General features: G+C 43.0%; 1 protein-coding gene across 2 annotated transcripts; it reads right to left on the reverse strand.

Annotated features, from left to right (window-relative positions):
- Positions 1 to 10180: 10180 nt before the first annotated feature.
- NPY (neuropeptide Y) lies at positions 10181 to 18768 on the reverse strand. 2 transcript variants are annotated; one of them, XM_060156059.1, is made up of 4 exons: positions 18613 to 18768; positions 17477 to 17664; positions 13347 to 13427; positions 10181 to 10362 (listed from the first exon to the last, which is right to left on the reverse strand). In XM_060156059.1, the coding sequence occupies exons 2-4, from the start codon at positions 17662 to 17664 to the stop codon at positions 10305 to 10307; spliced, it is 327 nt and encodes a 108-aa protein (XP_060012042.1). In that variant the 5' UTR covers positions 18613 to 18768; the 3' UTR covers positions 10181 to 10304. The 2 variants fall into 2 exon arrangements, with proteins under 2 accessions (XP_060012042.1, XP_060012043.1); XM_060156060.1 differs by lacking the exon at positions 10181 to 10362 and adding an exon at positions 11311 to 11460 and having other exon boundaries at positions 18613 to 18765.
- Between the last annotated feature and the right edge of the window lie 648 nt (positions 18769 to 19416).

Here is a 19416-nt window from a genome sequence, read left to right on the forward strand (position 1 = left end):
TAAGTGTGTATGGCGATGGGGATTGGGGGTGGGGTGAGATTCTAGAAAGTCCAGAGAAAGTGAAGAGGTTAATCGGCTGTCCTTCTCAAACACAGGTGCCCAGAGTAGGAGAGAAGAGGTAATCTGGCATATTTAGGGGACAGGGGGATAGGACAGTCCCCCCGTGCTTCCCTGTGTTGAGTGCAACACGGAAGGGATCTTGAAGTTCTTAGGCCACAGGGAAGGCGGCTGAGCATGCTGGCTGGGACTCAAGGGCTAAGGTGGAGGCAAAGCAGCCCTCTAGCAGAAGGCTGAGAACGGGCTGTTTGAGCTGCCTGCTGGGATTCACAGCCAGGCCTCAGTGGAGAGGCACATGATAAGAGGCAAGTGAAGGTTCAGTCAGACAGGACTCGGTGTGCTTGGGCCACCCTGAGAGAGGAGATCACAGGTTATTCCAGCCTAGAACACTTCAAGAGAGGACTCCGTGAGGGCGGAGGCCACTGTGGCCCACACATCAGTGGAAATAAATTACAGCTGCTTTAGGGGCAAGGAAAAGTCCCCAGAGATGGGTGGCACTTGGGCCAACATGCCTTACACCAATGTCGAGCTTCTCCTTGCACTTAGATTGTATCTCAGAAGGAAGAAGGGGAACCTCTGAAGGAGGGAAACAGTCCAGATGGGGAATTCAAAATTTATATTGATTATCTATCTAAAACGAGGCAGAGGAGATTCAACTATGTTCAGTTGGCAAGTTTAACTCTCCTCACCATCAATGGGAAAGAGGCATTGCAAGGGAATTTAGGTCGTTGGAATGCAGAATTTCCCATGTTTGCTTTTTTTTTTTACATCTGAGACACAGTACATGCCTCAAATGGATTTCTTTACTATAGATGAGAAAAGCAGCCTACCTTTAACATTCTGGCAAATCCCAACCTTAGAAAATACAACATTAATAATGCAGAAGATCATTTTTAGTTCTCTAGTATAAGCAGTTTCTCTACAGTAACTTCACTGTATTCCTTGAGGATGTAATTATTATCCATCATCTTGTTATGAATAACCAACAACCAAGTCTGCAAGGGACTGATGCCAGGAACAAGATTTGACAACTCCCAACAAGCTAATGATTTCTAAGTTCTTCCATCCCTTGACCGTCGTGGAATCTGACAGAGATGTTGTCAGTGTGACGGGAGGCTAGGGAGGTGTCTGTCTTCCCAGTTACTGCCTCCCTTCACTCCTTAACAGCTGAGATGTGAGGAAGTAAAGGCTACACAAGGGGAAGCATCCTACAGCTATACATAGGCTTCTACATGGAAGTCATTATTCTTTGATAAGGTCACATTCAACAGGAGTTTAAAGCAATGACCCCACTCAGATGTTCTAAATAGAGTGACAGTCAGCTGTCTTAGAGAGATTCCATAATCTGAGACTCAGAGGCTGTGAATCTTCAATGCACTGGGTGCTGGGAGTGATGGACAAGTCAGGGTTTGCATCTTTATTGACCTTTTCCCCCCAATTGGATCCTTAAAGGCCAGATTGACTCTGCATCTAAATTAGCTGCTGAAATTCCTTTTTGTCAAATCATCTCTAATTAATGATATGGCAATATACACACCTATTCTTTCTGTCTGGGTGGGGGGCAGGGAACTACAATTTATTGAGTACTCACCATTTGCCAGGTATTTTGCCAAGTATTTTATGCATTCCTTCATTTAATTCTAAAGATTAGGCACTGTTGGTATTAATTATTTTTTCAGAGGCTGAAACCGAGAGACTGTGGCTTGCTCAGGGTCATTCAGATAGTAAAGGATGGAGCAGGACTATAACTGCCTGTTCTGTCCTCTACTTCTTTAGTAGGAGCTCATTTTCTCACGACTCTGTAGTTTCCTTAACTATTTGTGGTACAAATTGAAGTGCATCTTTCTTTCTCTTTGATGACAGCCTTCCTGATACACTAGTCTAAGTATTTGTATAACTCTTTCTCACATGTGTTCCAAGGAATGGCTGCCCTTTTGTGCACACATAAAACATAGCAGTGAGTAGACCATTAGCAAGTGTGAGACCTAGTTCAGTAAAAATCAAGTACTAAGATGATGCAAACAAACTAGGAATGCTGAACCAAACACATTATTTAAAAAATGCGAAACAATGCTTACAAAAAAGGGAGAACTATGCAGGTACCGGAAACTAAAAAGCAAAGATCTAAGCAACCGTGCTTATGCCTCATCCTCTTTAAGATGACATTGGGAGTAAGTTCAAGGAATGCAGAAGCTTTCGTTTCAGGAGACGCGCCCAAGACTTCACTTGGGTGGAACTGAGATTTCAGCATAAATGCAGGATCCTCAAATAGCTGTTTATTGCAGATATAACAGAGAATGAAAGGATGGAATAGGAAAAAATGATGCCCACTGGCTTAGCTTGCCTGCCAATGCCTAGGCTCTGGATGGGAAAAAAGTCTCTACAGGAAACTAAAACCTTAAATTGAACATCTTGTGGGTTGAAGAGTTAAATTTATACTAATCTCGTAAACCAGGATCCACCAAGCTAAGAAATTAACATAAAATGGTTGGTGATTCACCTGGCAGGTGCAAACACAAAGCCATCCTGAAGGAACATTGCCCCAAACCAAGTTGTATGGAGCTTCTGTAGGGAATGGGGAATAAAAAAGAGGAGTAGGGGTAAGAAAATCCAACACACTGGGGCAGTAGGGCCTCTAGGACTTGAAATACAAACCAGCCATTTGACAGGGTACAGAACACAGATATATTTAAAATAATTTAAATAATTAGGAACATAAAAGTGAATCAAGGTCTTAAGAGAAGAATAAGTGGCTATGAAAAAATTCAAAATAACAAAATAGAAATTCTAAAAATAATAATTTAAAACTACAGTCATTAAAATGAAAACTCAGTGGATGGTTAAGCAGCAGATTAGACTTGCTGAAGGGAAAGTTAGAAGCAAGAAAACAGATTTGAAGAAATTATCCAGAGTATACAGCATAGATAAATAAATAGAGGGGAACTAGTAAAGAGATTTAAAATTTTGGAACACAGAATAAAAGGTTTATTCAATAGAATTTCAAGAACAAAAGAATATAGAAAATAAGAGAAAGGCAATATTTAAAGAGATAGTGTCTGTGAGTTGATAAAAGACCTAAATCCTTAGATTTAAAAGCACAACAAATTCCTGAAAGGATAAATAAAATCTTATATCTTAACACATCAGTGTGAAATTTCAGACCACCATGACAAAGAAAAATTCTTAAAAGCAACCATAGAGAAAATGATAGATTACCTACAGAAGAAAACCAATTTGAAATACTATAGATTTCTGAAAATCAACAAGGAGGCTAAGAGTCAGTGGAATGCTAGCTTTAGAGTATTGAGAAAAAATAACTGGAGGTGTAGAATACTATGTCCAGCTAAAGTAAAGTAAAGATATTTTCAGAAAAAGACTGAAAGAATTTATCATTTCAAGACCCTATAGAAAGACCGTATAGATAGATAAACTACTGAAGGATATACTTTAGGAAGCAGGAAATTGAACACAGAAAGAAGAAATACATTGAAAGTAGCAACAGTAAACCAAAAAAATAAACATGGATAAATATAAATAACCATTGACTACATAAAATAACAGAAATAATAATGTTTGGTTTGGGAGGACAAACAAGCAAAATGGCCAGAGAAGGTTATTGGAGTTGAGCTCATTCTAATGTCCTTATTTTGTTCAGAAGAAGGATAGAAAATACAATAGGCAAACTGGTAGAGGAAAAAAAGAAGAAGGAAACGACTTATTCCATAGAAGGCAAGAAACAAAAAAAAAAGAAGTAAAGAAAAAGTATGGTAAACAGAACAAAATAAGATGGTAGAAATAAATCTAAATCAATAATCATAGTAAATGTAAATAGTCTAAACTTGCTAGTTAAAAGAGCTTACTATTTACTTTTTTTGAATACTATATTATGAATACTACATTTTGTTATAAGAGCTACAAGAAGAACTTGAAGGCTCAGAAAGGTTGAAGGTAAATGGATGAAAGAACATAAGTAAATACCAATGTTTGGAAAGCTAGTGTAGCTGTATTAGTACTATACACGCTAGACTTTTAGACAAAATGCATTTAGGGAATAGAGGGGGGTCATTGCATAATGGTGAGAAAATCCAGTCTTTCCTGACTCCATGGTCCAGCTCAGCAGTTCTCCATGCTGCCTGCCCCTTATGACCATAGTGATTATATAAAATTAAAGAGCAGAGTAGAATTTTACTGAGAGAATAATAATATAATGATTTAAAATCCCCAGAGGTAGTCAAACTGGCCTGGGTTGGAGTTCTAGCTCCAGCACTTACCAGCTTTGTTGCCTTGTTTCATTTCACCTCTCTGTACCTCAGTTTCCTCATCTGTAAGATGTAGCCGAGCCATACTTGCATCTCATGTTTTGTATGAGGATTAAAAGAATTACAGTAAATAAAGGGCCAGTTTATACCAGCTTCTCAACAAATGTTAGCTCTCTCATATCCTATTTCTTATCACAAAAAACAAAACCTGCAAAACTTATAACTTCAGAAGGCAAATAGCTATTTAAGATTTCAAGTTGAAATCATTTTTCTTATAAAGAGTTAACTAACCATGAAATTAAACATTTAGGCATTCACGGAACCAATGTGCTCATAACGTTAGAATAAGAAAGTGGCTGGTCTAGAAATTACAAGACATTCTTAATGTCTTCACAGCTGATGTTTTTTCTATCATGGGAATATTTTGAAATCACCTTTTACAGTTATCTAGAGAGAATGGTGTACTGTGAGGTCAGTTAGGAAAATAGCATGAAGTTGAGTGTTTGTATTCAGGTGTGTAAACGCTGGTGGCTGGTTGAGATGCTCACTTGTAGAGTAGTTTGGCACTCAGAGCATATTTTCCCTTAAAACAAGATCACAAATAGTGATTTCTTTCCCAAGTGGGGTGACCAATTGCCCTGGTTTGCCTGAAACTGAAGGGTTTTCCAGAATGAAGGACTTTCAGTGCTAAACCTGGGAAAGTCCTGGGAAAACCAGAATGATCAGGTACCCCACAAGTCCAACACCCCAAAACTGATCTGCCTGTGTCAGTCACAACTTTGGGAGCCCTTCGTGAGAAGCCAGCTCTGCTGAGTGCCAGTTTCCCCTGTTGCACTGCTGGGCTCAGCACTTGATCTCTGACAGTTGCCTGAGCCCCTGGGTACTGATGTTACTCTGGGGTCTGAGTGTGAGAGAAAAGAGAAATATCTCCTCTCTGTTACACTTTGTCACTTAGACCCCAATGCAGCCTGTCCTCTGCCTAGAATATCACTTCTTCCAAAAACATGGTACTTTGAGGTTTGTGTACTTACTCGTCTCCCGTTGTTGCCCAAATGAGTCCCTCATTTTCAGGGTGGAGGATGAGCATTAACAGAACATCAGAAGCTGTCCTATCCTCTCCACAGTCTTGAACCTCTCGTCCCACCTCTCATTCATATCAGCTCAGATAATCAATGCTGACTCCGAGATGGATGGCCAATCACCACTTCCCCAGAGAGCTATCTCAGAATCCCACCGGGAGCTTGCTTGAGGACCTGCACAGCCTCTTTTCTAGGAATATAACATAGTTAATAATGACCTTGAGATCCACATTAGTAAAGAGCAACCTACTGAACTGCCATTCACCAAGGTCCACTCTTAATAACACCCCCCTCTCCCTACACACCCTCGTGGAAATGTTTTCAGCGTCCCCTGTTCTTTCATAGCACTTGCTTTATGTTTCTGTTTAAACCTTGATCATGATCTGCCTTGTAGTGCAGTCGCTTAAGCATATGTCTATCTCCTTCATAAACTGCAGGTCTTTAAGAGCAGAGAAACTGTCTCACTCATCTTTATACAACTCTTAGAACCTTGCAGATTGCCTGTCGCAGAGAGACTATTCAGTAAATATCTCAGGAATTGATAAGATCCTCTGGACTTTAGAAACTCATCAGAGATCAGCTGGCTCCATTATAACTTGGTCAATAATTCAGTCTATTAGGAGGAATGACTATATTAAATTTGTTCTGCCAACATTGCTTATTCTTGCATTGAAATTCACAGACTGCTAAATTGAAATTTAGCAGGTCACTGTGGTGTGAGAAGACTTGTCAGTGATAGAAAAGATGAAGAAATCACAATAAATAAAATTCAAATTATTCTAGGTAAACTTTAATTGAAAAATCATTTGAACAATGCTGTTCTCTCTAGTAGATAATACTCAAATAGTAAGGTGTTACTGAGTGAGCAGAAAGGTAGAATATACTTTGATATTTTACTCAAAGGTTCTTATTTCAACTTTAAATTGCCTCATAATATCATAGTATAGCAGCCAAATTAATGAGTCAAGTCAGACTTCAAATAAATATACTGAACAAATCAAGTTTCAAACTCAATTAACTTCTAGGAAAAAGAAGAATTCTGAAATTAGGACTAGATTGGAGGAATCTGTGTCTTGTAGATAAAACATTTTTTTAAAGGCTCAAATCCTTTACAAGTTTAAATATCAAAATAATCTGCCTAAGGACAAATTAGAGTCACCCCAAAGTAGAGTCAATACATTAGTAAGATGTGTTATATGCCAATGTGACATACTTGTAATATGTCAACACATTAGCAATGTAAGTGTTAAAAATTTGTGAGAACTCCAAAATTATCATTAAACTCAAAGCCAGGGAAAAATTTGTAGTGACCTAGAGGCATTTCAGAGAATTTGGGGACCACAATATTCAAGGCTGAAATAAAAGTTCTTTTTGAAGTTGATACTAAAGGTAATTTAAGATGACTCGAACTTCTAAGATGATTAGAAATTAGTCTATTAACCAACAACTCTGAGAGCATCAGGAAGCTGTGGTTAAATAAACTCCTGTACTTTTGTCAAGGCCCTGCATAAATGGTACCTACACCTCCTGAAAGGATGACAGAGACTCCTTTGAGGTTGTTCACCAAACATCCCATTGGTGCTGGCTCCTCTGGGATCACTCCCAATCATCACAATCAACTGCAGGCTGCACTGTCCCTCACTGCACACCTACTATGTGTCAGGCAACAAGGCAGGTACTATCCGCACCATCACCCTGCTCCCGTGATTGTAAAGCGTTTCAATCCTGCAGCATTAGAACAAGTTTAAATTGATAACTCTTACTTAGCACATTAAAAAATGAGCCTGGATGACATACAATTAATTATATGATTCCACTCTGATTTTAAAAAGAGAAAAAGATTCTGTGTGATTTCACTCTGTGATAATTTTTCTAATAGGCAGAAGAAAAGGCAATAATTTAGTTGTGACACTATCATAATCCTCCAACCCATGAAACACAATAAAAGAATATTCCACTGAAACATCTCACTTGAAAGGCTGTTTTCTTTTATGATGATGGAAAAAGTATTTGTTGAATTCTGATGACATCGTAACTGATTCCAATGTTCTGCATAGAGGAGAAAAAACATTTTCCATTGTATACACAGTAATAAGTAACCATCTAAGCATAATGCATGTGTATTAGAAAGAGGGGAACAATTATTTACCCTCACGTTTGCTTTCCTGCCATCAGGGCACGAGGAGGCTGTGTGTGGGCCTACCTTCGGACAGCCATCTTTGCTTAGTGGGAAGAAGATTCATACCATGGTGTGGAAGTCCCAAACAAGTGCTGACCTTTCCTTCTCTTCATATCTGCTCCTCTGTCCAGACCCTCATCTGGCAGGGGAAAGAGGCTGGAAGGTGTTCAGGCAGCTAAAATATTGCAAAAGAGATAGCGCGGTGCCTCTTTCCTGAATTAGGGAGTGGAACCAGCCCTAAAAACAGTTATTCTCTGAACTTGTAAGTTTGTCCATAAGATCATGACTAAGAACTCTCAGGCTGAGAAGCTGAGTCCTGATTTGGCCAAATGAATACTATTGTTAGAGGGGCTGGTTTTCCCCCAGAGCCAAGTCTATAGGAAGAACAGGTGGGACTTGAGGGGAGGGAATGCCTGGGAGAAAAGGGTTGGGGGTGGCCATGGGACTCGACTTCATCCCACATTGGATTCTCCCTTTAGAGTAGTAACCCAGTGGTCCAAGCCTAGCACAAAGTCAATCACAGAGACTAGGAATCAAGAATAATTAAAAACTCCTCAAAATACGTCTTGCTCTCTCATACCTGCAGATCCTCTACCTTACACCCTTCATCTGGCAGTTGGTGCTCTGCCTTCGAACCTCCGCTCAAGCACCGGTAGCTCCAGGAAGTTTGGCCTGCCTCCTCCAGTCTCACCAGCCTGGGGTGGGTGCCCCTTCATGGCTCCTGTAACACCTCCTGCCCACCTCCTGTTAGAGAGGGCGGAGGTATCTCTTCCCCTGAAACAGTGGATCACAGCTTTGAGTGTATTGAATTCAAAGGGCTTAAGTTTTAGTCTTGGCCAGTAGAGGCTTCTGGCTGTTCCTCCTCTGTTCTCTTTTACTATCTCCCCCTGCATGGAATGAAGCTGCTATCCTGATTGATTCTTGAGACCACATTGCACTGTGGGCAGGGATTTTTTTTTTTTTTTTTTTTTCGGTACGCGGGCCTCTTACTGTTGTGGCCTCGCCCGTTGTGGAGCACAGGCTCCGGACGCGCAGGCTCAGCGGCCATGGCTCACGGGCCCAGCCGCTCCGCGGCATGTGGGATCTTCCCGGACCAGGGCACGCACCCGTGTCCCCTGCATCGGCAGGCGGGCTCTCAACCACTGCGCCACCAGGGAAGCCCAATGGGCAGGGATATTGTCCAGAAGGTAACACGCATTCACGAGTGTCCCTTCTCTTCCCCCCTCTGCTGCTGGACGTGGCAGGCTGCCTCTTCCTGTCTGTGTGCTGTTTGCGTAAGTGGATTTGTGAGACTGCCACACACCTCACTATTCCTGCCGCTCCCCACCAGGGTGCTGAGGTTTCGTAAGGGGGCTGGGCTACCCTAGAGGTTCAGGCCTCAGCCAGGTGCTCTGATTCAGCTTAGGGCAGCCCTGTCTTTGGCTTCATTGGATACTTGCCCATCTGGTACTTTGTTCTCCATTTGCCAATTGATTGTTAAATCTATAGCTCCTTTGTCAGGAAACTGCAAAGGGAGGCATGATGAGTGGAAAAGAGGCCCCTAACATCCCCAGACTCTAACACTCCCATCTCTGTACTTCCAACGATGCACTAATTATCTGTCTCCCTCATTGGAGGGCAAATTCCCTGAGAAACTATTACTGATCTTTGTATGCCCAGTGCTTAGTGCAACGTCCAACAGGTATTAGGTGCTCGAAAATGCTAAGTGTGTGAATGGATGAATGGATGAGTGAGTTTGGCCATTCTTGGACCTGCTTCACTGATCCAACCCTGGCCACTCTGCAAGCTGGTCCACCTCTGTGTTGAGCTCAGCGGGTCACCTCACCCAGAATGTCCTCAATCCCAGCTCAACATTCATGGTCTCTTTGAAGACTTTTCTAGCTAATTCTACCCACACTCATTTCCATTTCTAAATGCCTTTTGTACAGTTTAGTACTTTGTTATTCTCTAATTTGTTTTAAGTGTGCCACGATTATGTTGTTGACAAGGTCATATATGACCTGGTCTTGACTTACTTCTTCCACGAGACATCATCGGGCAGGGTAAAGTCTGAAATTAGAGCAGCTGCTGTCAAATCCCCCTAACCTGAATGCAGTGGGGAAAGTCACTTACTTTCCCTGGGCCTCAGCTTCCTCACTTGTGAAAATGGGGGGAATAATCCTCTGCTTGAATGTGTCATGAGCACTGAAAGGATCAAAATAAAAACACAATGGCACCTACAAAAACACATACACAATTTATACCTCTTAGAATGTTGAATAAAGCTAGGATCAGAGGAGAGCTTCATAAATTCTCATACATTTACTTGATAATGACTATGTTGCTCACAGGCATTTCATGAATGAAGGTTGAATTATTCTTACTGTAACTCTCGCAAGGATTATGATTATTATTTGCAATGATATATGGGTGGTATGGTGCCTTTAAACTCATTCCAAGAAGGGTTATCAGGCTGAAAATGTTTCAGAAGTACTACTAGGGAATCTCTTGGAATGTAGTTGTGCGATTTTTTTTTATACCATTATTGTATTTCTTAAAGTGAATTTCTGTTTCTCAGGGATGTCTTAGTCCACTCGGGCTGCTATCACAAATTACCATAGATTGAGTGGCTTAAAAACCACACAGATTTATTGCTCACAGTTCTGGAGGTTGGAAAGCCCAAGATCAAGCACCAGCAGATTTGTTGTCTGGTGAGAGCTTGCTTCCTGGTTCATAGCCAGCATCGTCCTGCTATGTCCTCATATGATGAAAGGGATGAGGGACCTCTTTGGTTCCTTTCATAAGGGCACTGGGGAAACATTAGAATGCTTTGTGAACAAAGAATATTCTGTATACCATACAATTCCCTAAGTCATGGTGTGTACAGGGTTTTCGTAAGCAGTTTTAAGACATCACATAAAAATATTTGTGCATATTTTTTACGGTGTGGTTCAAAGTACAAATATAGGATGAGGCCCATTTTCTTTGATTTAGAAATTACACATAAGAATCTAATACTAAGCCTATGCAAATAAGTACATGGAGGGAGTATAATAAGTGAAGGAGAGGGGAAGTTTAATAACCTTTAGCTAAATTAATTATCATACCCCATGTTGTGTGAAAAGATAATCATCCTACTCAGTGTGTTTCTGTTTAGGACTCAAATTCTAAGAGTGGTGGCCTAAGTAAATGTGTAGATCTGAGCTGTCTGATATGGTAGCCACTGGAAACACGTGGCTATTTAAGATACACTAAAATGTAAAACTCTGCTCCTTATTTGCACTCGCTACATTCAAGTGCTCAAAAGCCACATGTACCTAGTGACTACTGTATTCAACAGAGGACATACAGGACATTTTGCAGAAAGTTCCTTCAGACATCAGTCCTTTCTGCTGACAGCATAGGCTAACAAGGTTAGCAAGAATTCCATATGAATGGGGGAAAAAGTTCAGCAAATTGTTAGAAATTAGCATTGCCCTGCTCTGTGTTTCCAAATATGTCTGTTGTTCACACACACCCACACACACACTCCCCACAGCTGAGTCTTGGTCGTCATAAATCATATCTTTATATCTTCCGTAGGCACTGTTTTAATATTGGTGAAACAAACCTTGAATCTGCTACTTGAGGGAGATTGTGGTTTAATGAATAACTTCAAGTAATTCTTACTACTGCAACAGCAGATTTTGCATTGAGGAGCATACACTTTTGAATGCGTGGTACTTTATTTAAACGCACATATATACAATGTCGACAAAAGGAAATTCTGCAGAGGTGAGCAAAGGGACTGCATGCATTGGGAGGACCGGCAGACTCTAGTTTTACAGGATGAAATAGGGGTTGAAAAATAGGCAAAGACCGGAGAGCAAGTTTCATTTCCCATCACCACATAGAAGGGTCTTCCAGCCTGTCAAACACAAGAAGCAAAGCACGTAAGAGAAGCTTCCCAACTTCCTGGGAGCCTTGCAAGAGTGAGACATTCAGTTCTGAACTGAAAGATGATCAGAAGCTGTTGAAAAGTCTGCTGTTGGCATTCTAAATAGGAGGCCATGTAGACTATCAGAGCGGGAGACAGTGGCATAATGTACAGAGACCCAGCTGAGTAGCTTTCACTCATGTTACCGAGAGTCTCGGGCAAATCTCAGAGGGAGTATTTAAAAGGCTCTGTATTTATCAAAGAAGCCAAAGAACCCTGCAATATTTCTGAAGATCACAACTACAGGAATCACATGAAACTGTAAAAAAAACTTACTGTTATTCAACTCTGAATGTGCTTCCTGTATTTTCCTGCAAGGCTTTTTATGTAGTAAGGTGCTATTTATTAGACTATAAAGAACCCTTTTAAATAAAATAGCATTCACAGGCAACTTCAAGGCTGTCAAGTTTTGTCTCCTTCTAAGTACACATGGTTGAGCCTGTCAATCAGAGTACAATTAACTCTATTTCATGCACCAACTGTGTGAGGCTTGGCCACAAAACAAAGAGCAGAAGCAAGACAGTAAGTCGGTCTGGATGATTATATATTTCTAACCCTAAGTAGACAGAGCATATCCTAAACTTTTTACGGTGGCAAACATCATATGCCTATCAATGAAACATTAAGAAGTATGTATTGCTTAGTATGTAAAAACCACCCTTATGAGTTTTCCACCTGCTTCCCTTGCATTTGATGTTCAAGTCTTGGCTGCTACCGCCAGGGACAAGAGCACTGGAGTTTTATTTCAGTCCAAATTGGTGCTTCCTTCAGAGAGAACAAACCTGACAACCCTACACGTGCACCTTCACCCTGGCTGGCCATTTCACAAGAGAACAGAGGGAGGGTGGGAGGGGAGGCGGGCGGCTCAGAGGGTCATCGGCTCATCCTCTAGGGAGAACCCAATGAAGAGTGACAACCAGTCACACGTGCTGAGCAAGTGTTCTAGTGACCTCTTCTGGGGAACTTGGTTCTTGATGTCGTAGAGCTCTGGGTTTAAGGCGGACTAGCTAGCACAGAACTGGATAAACCATATGCCATGTGATCTTACTGGTGGGTAGGGGCAGGGGGCCTGGGACAGGAGGGTCAGTTATGGAAACGGAGGAGGACCAGGCATCTTTTCACTCACAGTCTTCGCTCAGGAGGACCCCAGCCCAATGTCTGACACCTAGATATCAGAGGGCACCCTTCCTAAGGCAGGTCCACACTCCAAGAAAGCCCCATGGCTCCAGACAAGCCCTAAGAATAATGTCATTCTTGTTCATTCATTGAATGTGATAAATTATGATGTGACATCAGTTGAACTAAAACATGTCAAAAAGTAAGCAGGAGTACCCCTCGATTTATCTACAGCTTCGTGTAAAACCAGGAAGACTGGAGTGAGAACCAGAAGGGGCATTTCCTAGGATGTGGAGATCCTCCACCTAGGGTATAACAACTAAAGATGACCTCAGCCAAAGATGGAGAGTTGGCCATTTCAATGTAGAGATGGGCTGCTTACCCTATGCTTCCACAATCTAAGCCAGTGAGAAATTCTCTATAGAGTAATTTCTGAGATTAAAGCCACTCATATTTAAAATTTCAAAGGAGCATCAAATAATTTGAGCCAGAAAATATTACCCCACAGCAGTTTAGAGATTTGCAAATGAGTGTGTGAAGAGAAAGGTCCTCCCTGCTCTGTTCCCCACCCCTCTTTCTGTCCAAATCCTACCTGGTCTAGAAGACCCCATTCCAAACGCCTCCTCCCAGCAGCCCTCTCTGATTTCCCTGTCCTGGGTACCTGAACTCTGCAATAATGTCCCACACAAGCGTTTACATACCTAGTTCTGGGAACGTTTTCCGTGCTTTCTCTCATCAAGAGGTCTGAAATCAGTGTCTCAGGGCTAGATCGTTTTCCATATCTAAAAAAAAAAGCAGGGTCGGGGAGAGTAAAAGTCCTTTAAAGCAAGTTTGGAGGAACCATAAAAACCTTTAGGAAAAGAAAAGATTTGTGGTATTAAATATAAAAGTTATTTTCAGTTGATCATCTGCTAACGAGTAATCTAGGTGAATGAAACATACATGATATAGAAACATCATAAATATGATTTCAAATTATATATATATTTAAATTTTGCTTAAATACTTAATAGATAACTTAGCAGATTATATAACCCAACCAAAACTCCTAGTCAAATTCTTGCCTTTTTATATTATCACAAACAATACATATGTATAGTTTTATAACTAGGTGACAGGAAATAAATTTAAATACATCGATTATTTTAAATGTTTCCATAATTAGATAATTGGCTTACAGTTCTGATGATATACATCAGTTTAAATCAAAGAGACCAGATGATATTTCAGAAACAGGTCTATGAAAAACTCATCAGACTGAAGTTCTAGACTCACCTGTGTCTTTGAATCTCAGTTCTCCCATTTGTAAAAATAAAATCATAACTCCTGCTTAGATTAGAGTCTTGATGAATATCCAGTGTAAGTCACAATGCTTTGAAAGTGACAGAGCGATACACAAGAATGCACATTACTGCTGTTGAAATGCACCCATTCTCACAGCTGCCAACAGATCCTGAGTCCATACTTATTTGGGGTGCCAAAAGCTAAAAGCCTTCTCTCATGCTGTGATTTTAATCTGCCCTGAAAATATGAAGGAATCCTTCTGGTCCATGGAAATGTTCTTGGTCTCTTTTCTCCCACAGCAGGATATGGATAGGGCGATATATGAATTCAAGGTTATGTTCTCCTGCCAGGGTAGTATATGCTGCTGGCTCCAGGTAAGTGAGGACATTAGTCTGTCTGTCTGTCTCTCTCACTGCTAAAGGATCTGACAAGTCTACACCAAGTTGTATTTTTTGAGGAGTCTGTTTTTCCCTTTCTTAGAAAGGGCATTGGACATCAGCAGCTGCTTTTTTCCACAAGTGAAAAATAAGCCTGGCGTGGATTGATTAGCTAACAGATAAAACAGAGGAACAAAGCTGATGGAGGATATATGCTAACTGCCTATTGAGCACAGTTAAATCTAAATTCTGGGGAAAGATTTCCTATTATTGCTCCTTTGCTGGAACTCAAGGGATGCAAATACAAAGCCATCTCCCCGTCCCCATCATTTGTAAGATTTCCTCAAAGATTTTCTGGAGTTGTAGCATCAGGCTGCAGGCTGCTGCTTATATGTATTTATTCTGTCCATCAGTTGATTTTACTAATGCTAAAACTCTTGGGCAACCTTAACTCATTTATCCTCATCATACTTCAGTGAATTAAAGAACTGGAGAATATTTTCTCCTATTTACCATTAGAGAACCTAAGTCTGTAACAGCAGAATTTACACAGTCAGAAAGTGGTACCCAGAGCAGCACTGATGAGTGTTCTTCCATCTCTAATTAATTCTGGATTATCCTTCTTCTCCACAATGCTTTAACTTACAAAGATAGCATCTCTAGGGAAAAGAATTTTAAACCTGACCGCATATTAGAATCACCTGGGGAGCTTTTAAAATCACTGTAAAGCCCAGCCCCGTGCCCCACCCCCCACGGGGAGATTCTGATTTAATTCACAAGTTTATTAAATATACTGATGCTGCTGTTACAGCAGCATCAGTATATTTTAAAAGCTCCCAGGTGATAACAATGAGAGACCAAGAGGGAGAAACTCTAGTCTAGGGCTGAGTTTCTCAATCTTGGCACTGTATACATTTTGAGCGGGATAAGTCTTTGTTATCAGGGGCTGTCCTAGGCATTGTAGGATGTTTAGCAGCTTCCCTGGCCTCTACCCACTAGATGCCAGTAGCACCTCCCCACCCCACCACTATGACAACGAAAATGTCTCCAGACATTGCCCAGTGTCTTGGGGAGCATAAAGTCAGCCCCAGTTGAGAATCACTGACCTAGGAGACTGTATAAATAAAATGTGGTAGATCAATGCTCTAGAAGAAACGATGCCACCTATGGAAGCGATGAACCAGGAGTATATGGCTTTAGAACATGAACTGAGTAGAAGAGGGGAGGAAAGAGAATGATATCACAGTACCATTTATGCCAAATTAAAACGTATGTTCACAAATGTAATTTTCAAAAATACAAACGTGCGTATGAATGGATGTGTGCGGTGGGAAGATGATAAGAGTACAGAATGGAGGTGATGGGTGCAGATCATAAGGCTTAGAGTGTTTCTAAGATGGAACTTATATGAAGATGAGACAGAAAACTGCTTCAGGACCAACTCCTTCCCACCTAACCTGAATCTCATCCCTTTCCCTTATTTTCTCCTCATCAAGGGTGTTGAAGATCACATTGACTGCTGACAGTGGTGACAACATCCAAAGATCGATAGGAGGAGGGCTCCAATTTAATCATCACTAAAAAAGGGTTTTCATGAAATGTTCTTAGTTTCATGATCTGTAAAATGGAGATAATTATACTCACTTCAAAGCTTTGAGGTAAAGACTGAAAAAAATAATGCCTAGGAAAACATGTTGAAATACTAAAGCTTTATACAATAGTAAAGGTTTACAGCAATCATCTCTGAAAAATAAGTTTTACTGTATGCTATAATTAACAGACTAAATAACTAATAAAGGCTTTCCTAGAAGAAAAAAAACAATTTGTAAAAGTTCTTTTCTCTGGTCTGTATGATAGCATAAGCAAGAATTTGAAGCAATTAACTTTCTGAAAAGTCTATTAAGATATAAGACATTTTTGCTTTTCACTAATGAAAATTATCTGACTTTAGGGACCATAAACCAATACTATTTAATTCTGGCACTTTCATGTATTTCTGATTCTATATATATTGGTACTTTAAAAAAAGATTTTCAGGATGAAACAACTTTCTGATGAAACAGAAAAAATGTTAAAAATTAAGAAATATAAATTCTCCCCACTTTGGATCCTTTCCAACTATTCCCTGAATATAGTAAAACAACAAACAAAAAACAATATTTTACAAAACATAATTTAAATATGTTAAATAACATTAATGCTTGTAAAGAGCTCATTGTTTTTAGCTTATTAAGGTCATTTGATCTCAGTAATTAAAATAAGATACTGAATGATTCAAAACTAAGATGAACCAATTTTGGAAGCAAATTTTAAATCCTATGTTATTTGTAAAATATTTTGGATTTGATTTTTTGCTTAAGATCTGACGTTGAGAGTAAAATATGGCCTTTCATCTTAGCTTTCTGGGGGTTCAGAATAAAGATGAATGACAATTTCTCAGATTACATGTAATCCCTGGATTCACCCTAGAGTGAGTACACCACTGTTAAGTTTCTCCTTAAAAAAGCACCAAGTGGGCATTTCCTTTTCAGAACTCACCTGCTATGAAATGGGTAAAGTCTCACCATGTTACATCAACTATTTTCTTGCTAAATATCTACTTATTAGGAGCAGGATTGTCAAGTGAGGGGCTGAGACTGCAATAAAACACTGTACAGAAGGGAAAAAAATAGTTCTATTTGTCTTTTCCTAAATACCGTCATTCACTTCGGTCTGGGCAGGTTGGAAAACCAGGCAATGTCTTTGGCGACTCAGCTGTTTCCTCCTTAGCTTGTGCTGTTGTTTTTCTAGATACCCCGCTCTCCCTTCTCCCTACAGCACCTCCCCGGCGCCCTCCTGACCCCTTTCACGGGGTACTTTCCTATTCAGGTTTGCAAACAGAACCCCCAACTGCTCTAAGAACAAAAAAGATAAGGGGGTGGGTGACAGGAGATGGCCAGCCACCCAGCCTGGGGAACCTGAGTTGGGGATCAGGATTTTGTAACTGTAGTTGCAGAGGGAATGTACTCAGTGCCCTGGTATTTACTGATAGCTGAGTATGTGCCCGATACTGTCCTACCCCGGGATACAAAGAAGGAAAAGAAAAGGTCCCTGTCTTCTGAAATCCCCACGATCTCCGGGTGTGCAAGCGGGTTGGTCCCGGACTCGTCGCTCCCACGTAGCCCACGTACCTTTGCCTGGTGATGAGATTGATGTAGTGTCGCAGCGCCGAGTAGTATCTGGCCAAGTCCTCCGCCGGCGCGTCCTCTCCGGGGTTGTCGGGCTTGGAGGGGTACGCCTCGGCCAGAGCTCCCAGGCACACGAGCAGGGACAGGGCGAAGGTCAGTCCGGACAGCCCCAGTCGCTTGCTACCCAGCATCTGCGTACACCGAAGGGGCAGCGGAGGGGGCTTGGGGGATTCAGAGGATACACACTCCGCACCTCCTTCCTCTGGACCCCGCGCCCATCCCGCTGCTACCACCCCTACCCCACGCCCACCCGCAGTCCGCGCTCGACCCAGTCACGCCGAGGGAAGTGGAGCGTGGCGAGCACCACCCTGCGGATTTAGGTCCAGATCTGCTCTGGCCCGGCCCCGCTGCTCCGTCCGAAAATTCTGAGCAACTTTGGTCAAGTAGCAGAGCCGAAGATCCCGCGGTGAGAGGCGCAGAGTTGGGGGAGGCGCCGGCGCCAGTTTAAAACACTTTAAAAAACAGATTAGAAGTTCCTGCCGCTGCGTGGACTTATCCCTTTCCCACCCTCTTCCCCAAACCCCCCGTTAGAGGAAAGAAGTTTCTTCTTTTCTACTTTTGGTCTGCCCGGCCGCAGGAGCTCGACAGTGATGGCTGAGAGTACTTCAGGGTGGCAACTGGGGGGTGGGGGGGGTGGGGGGAGAACTGCTCCCGGGCCAGTCAGTCTCAGATCGGATCCCAAGGATCCCGAGAGGCGGCAGGGAGCGCATCTTCCAAGCTCCGGGGAATCCTCATTCTGGGAGCGCGCCTTGGGAAAACTCCCTCCAGGCGGCGACCCTCGAGGAAACCGCCAGCTGCTCTGGGATGCGGTCGTGTTCTCCCTCTTTATCCGCCTAAAGATAACCCAGAGGGGCGAGCCAGCCAGGAGGGTCGGAGAGAGGGCAGATGCACCATCAGAGGGGACAGGAAGGAGCAAGTGGAATTTAGCCGCCGAGAGCCCGGCGCGTAGGGGTTGGGGAGCGGGGCGCGACCCTCCTAGCGCCCCTGGGATCTGCAGAAGGTGAGACTGCGCCCCGGTCAAGTTCACAGGTGCCCGCACTCCCTTCGCTCCCGCCAAGCAAGCGGGTCGTGGCACTCACGGTGGCTGGCGGGCTGGCGAGCGGGCGTGACTGGGCCGCGAGTGCTGTGCAGTCCGGCTCGCCTCTCCGAGGGGTGAGAGCCGGCGGATGGGGTGTCCGGAGCAGGTCGCAACGGGCCTTTTATGGCGTTCCCTCGCCCCGGCAGGAGGGGCTTCGGGCAATCACGTTCGGTGACTCCCACCCCGCCGCTTCCCACCCCCGTTGGCGGGGGAGGGGGGAGGGGGCTAGGACCGCTGCCGCGCGAGATCGGCTCGGGGAGCCACCCACACCCGGACTCGCCCGCGCCAGGCCCTGCCGGGGGGAAGGCAGCGCGCTCCGAGGGCGCTGGACCACGCCAAAGAAGTTCCTGCCCTCCCGCGGCGGCCAAACCTCGCTCTCCTTCACGCCCCACCTATTCCTGCCAGAGACAGGAGCAGCCCAGATCATCTTTGTCACCTGTCACCGTACCAACGAGCTGGGCGCCAGGGCTGGGGGTACCCGAATCCTCTACTTGGTGAAGCCTCTCCGGGATCCGTGCGGCAAGGGCGCGGACACTGCTCCAGCGCGCTTTCAGGGGGAGACTATTCGGTGCCCGGATATTCCTGCGCTTAAAGCAGGTCCGGGAGCCAGCCCGAAGTCCAGAGCTAGAGGGTCCCAACTCCCCGCTTCTCCCAGGGGCTGAGAACAGGTTTCTGTGGCTTCGCCCCTTTACCCAGCTTGTTTTTCGTGGAGATCAGCCCTCCCCAAGAGCTCGCCCAAACGCTAGGCGTTCGGGCGGTACCCGAAAGAGTGTAGCGACTGAAAACTCCTCAGAGGGGGGACACT

This window comes from Lagenorhynchus albirostris, chromosome 8 (assembly GCF_949774975.1).
Source record: "Lagenorhynchus albirostris chromosome 8, mLagAlb1.1, whole genome shotgun sequence".
Classification (NCBI taxonomy): domain Eukaryota; kingdom Metazoa; phylum Chordata; class Mammalia; order Artiodactyla; family Delphinidae; genus Lagenorhynchus; species Lagenorhynchus albirostris.

Excerpts from the sequence above, each read along its gene's own strand:
- NPY (XM_060156059.1), bottom strand. The coding sequence starts at position 17,664 with ATGCTGGGTAGCAAGCGACTGGGGCTGTCCGGACTGACCTTCGCCCTG. Across the intron at positions 13,428-17,476 it reads AATCTCATCACCAGGCAAAG|ATATGGAAAACGATCTAGCC; the intron begins GTACGTGGGCTA and ends TTTTTTTTTTAG. Across the intron at positions 10,363-13,346 it reads GAAAACGTTCCCAGAACTAG|TGCCCTTATGAAAGGAACCA; the intron begins GTATGTAAACGC and ends ATGTTTCCCCAG.